Source organism: Rosa chinensis, chromosome 7, assembly GCF_002994745.2.
Source record: "Rosa chinensis cultivar Old Blush chromosome 7, RchiOBHm-V2, whole genome shotgun sequence".
Lineage (NCBI taxonomy): Eukaryota > Viridiplantae > Streptophyta > Magnoliopsida > Rosales > Rosaceae > Rosa > Rosa chinensis.
In genome coordinates, this window is record NC_037094.1 from 16,508,686 (window position 1) to 16,511,836 (window position 3,151).

Below are 3,151 nucleotides of genomic sequence, written 5' to 3' on the forward strand. Positions count from 1 at the left end.
ATGTTTTCTTTCTCAGGCTTTTGGCTGGGTCACTACAGGGATGGAGGATCCTGGCTATGGATCTGATGGGTGTGAGCGGCTGGGATGGTTTCACTCCGAGGTGGAAGGGATAGGAAGGTGGAGAGTCAAAGGGCGGTGGTGGTCAGCAGATCCAGTCCTATGGTGGCGGTGCAGATTAATCCCTCTTTCATTGTTTTCAGTGTTCTTCTTTGTCAATGGTCCAGTTTTGGTCCTAGATCTGGTCGGAGACCATGTAGATAGTGGAGGTGGAAGGCCACACGGCGGGCTTGGGTGGCTACAATGGGGTGAGATTGTGCGGCTGGGATTAAGGCGGTGGTTTGTTGGTGGTTGGGGTCTGATGTCGAGGAAATTGGAAGCGTGTTGCGGTGGTCGAACTCTCTTTTCTATTAGGTTTTTAGTTTGTGATTTTTGGTTAGGTTTTTTAGGTTTTGGTTTTTGTTTAGGTATAATAAGTCCCTCCTCAATTGAGCGAGGGTTAGGTTGTTTTGGTTTCATGGGTGTGTCATGGTCTGGTCTTTTGTCTGTGCTTTTTGGTTATCAACGTGATGGTGAATCACCCTTACACGTGGTCTGGCTGTTTTGGATCGCGGTGTCCGAACGGGTGAAAACAGTTCATCATAATGTTGGTGGCTGGGTTGTATCGATACATGTTTGGTGGTTACTCATTGTGGCTCGCGGGTATGAGCGTAAAATTTGGTTAGGGGTTAGGTCTTTTTGGCTCATGAAAGTCACTCATGTTGACGGTCCCGTAACTATGGATCTAATGCTATGTAATCTGTTTGGTTATTAATGGAATTTTCATCTTCTCAAAAAAAAAAAAAAATACAACACCATAGGGTATTATTTGTGCTTATTAAACATATTCTAAAAATCGAACAACCAGAAGGATTTAGATTCGAAATCTTATAAAACACAAAATAATCTAGTTCATCGAGGTCACAATGACCTCAATCAAAGGTTGAGTCTTCAGTCCGGTCAAAGAAGAGGCCTGAAATTCCAGTTTCGGCTATCAAAGCTAGCTTCACAGGACCAAGTGCAGCTTCTTCAACTGTGAGAATCCCAGTATTATTGTTGAGATCTGTTTTGGTATAACCTGGACTAACTGCGTTAATAGCAATGTGGGGATACTTCTTTGCCACGACTCTTGTATAAGCATTAAGAGCTGCTTTCGATACAATGTAGGCAGATATATCTAAAGGCCATCCTTTGGATTCTATCGAATCATGCTTCACATCCTCTAGAAATTCCTCAACTAGCTTGTCCACTTTCTCCTCGGTGAGGTTATCCGCATCTCCTAGCTCCTTCTTTGCTTTCTCATTTGAAATAAGCTAAAATCCAAAGGGTAATGCATTTATTAGACTGCCAATTAATTTGGTAATACTGTGTATCTTGCTTAATATATGTCATGTTATGCCATTAGACTGACAACCTAAACTATATATTGAAGAAATTGATGTGGTCTATCGTCTTGACTTACAATTTGACGGTATATACTGGGTCATTCTAGGGAGGAGTCATTTTTTTTATTCATTTTAACAAGATTGTTTATCAACGTGTGGTGGGGTCAAATTGTAAGTCAAGACCATAGACCACATCAATGTCATATATATACACACACATACAAACATACATATATATATATATATATATATATATATGTTTGTGTGTGTGTTTTTTTATAAATATATGTACATGCATGATAATATGAAATACAAAATCTTTTTCTCTATAAGTATTAAGGTAATTAAGGTTTCAGTTTTGTACTCTTAGCTGTCCCAGTGTGGAAGAGACATTGACTATCTTTGGAGCTTCTGATTTTTGAAGTAGTGGAACAAGTGCTTCTGTGAGTTGCTTGATTCCATAATAGTTTGTTTTCAAACAATCCGCCGCTGTCTCGTAAGTTTGCACTGTATTTTGTTTAACCTGCACATCCCATCATTCATTAACACTTGATATAACAAATAGAACATATAAGACAGATTTTATAACAAAAAGGTGAAGCCTTCACAATATGGGATGAAATCCTAAATTCATGAAACTGAAACCTTAATGATAGTCATGTAGGATGCACAGGTTAAACAAAATAAAGTGCAAACTTACGAGACTTCTCTCTCGAAACCTCAATTTTTATCGACTTACATTGTCAGGCCCAGCTATGTCGTCTGCGAGGAATACAGATCCAAGGACTCCTGCATTGTTAACCTTCAATTGAATCATTGATATTGAGAAGAGAAAAAAGTGTGTTAGAAGAGGTTACTCAAGTGAAAAAGAAATAGATCATGTCAAAATATTCGAATGATGGTGCCAGAGGAACAAATACCAATATGTCAAGCTTTCTGAATTGCGTTTTGAGAAAGTTTGCCAAAGAAGCAATGCTAGTTGGGGCAGTTACATCTAGCTGATGGAAGACCACATCGGAGAAACCAGAAGCCTTTAGGCTTTCAGCTGCTTCTGTTCCTCTCTTCGCATCTCTTGCTGTTAATACCACCCCAACTCCTTTAGAAGCTAATTGCTTACTAATCTCAAGTCCAATCCCTTTGTTGGCTCCAGTAACAACTGCAATCCTAATATCACCGGAAAAAGTACAAATGACAAAAGAAACAGAAGTAAGAAGCTATATATTATAGAATGGTAATTATAGAGAAAGAGAGAGAGATGTACTTCTTTGACCCAAAATTGATGGTAGTTTCCGCCATTTTTATATCTAGAAGATGGTTTACAAGGACCAATACAACTATGTATGTTTACAAGGACCACACAGTGTCGTTAATTAGAGCTATTTATAGTTTTAGAGCTACTTATAGTTTTAGAGCAACCTTACGTCTGAGTACGTATTGGTCACGTATGCAATGACGTCCTTCAAAGTCATCATCATTATCAACTGGGATCAATAAATGACGCAAGTGCTGATCACAAACTGTTGGCTCATGTTCATGTAAATTGACATTTAATTTTTATGTAAATCAGAGGAAAATTTGTATGCATTATATCACTTCTTTTTCAAATCACATGTAAATTGACATGAAAATTTGTATACATTTCTATGTGAATTGACAGGAAAATTTGTATGCATCATCTCTTCTTTTTCAAATCATTTATCATTTGCGAAGTGTACAGACTATGATACACG

At 38.1% G+C, this 3,151-nt stretch overlaps 1 protein-coding gene across 1 annotated transcript; it reads right to left on the minus strand.

The window, feature by feature from the left end:
- Positions 1–842: 842 nt before the first annotated feature.
- Positions 843–2,787, minus strand: LOC112176138 (short-chain dehydrogenase/reductase 2b). Its single transcript, XM_024313963.2, has 5 exons — positions 2,683–2,787; positions 2,342–2,585; positions 2,161–2,223; positions 1,786–1,944; positions 843–1,349 (listed from the first exon to the last, which is right to left on the minus strand). Exons 1-5 carry the CDS (start codon positions 2,715–2,717, stop codon positions 969–971), a joined length of 882 nt encoding a protein of 293 aa, XP_024169731.1. The 5' UTR covers positions 2,718–2,787; the 3' UTR covers positions 843–968.
- Between the last annotated feature and the right edge of the window lie 364 nt (positions 2,788–3,151).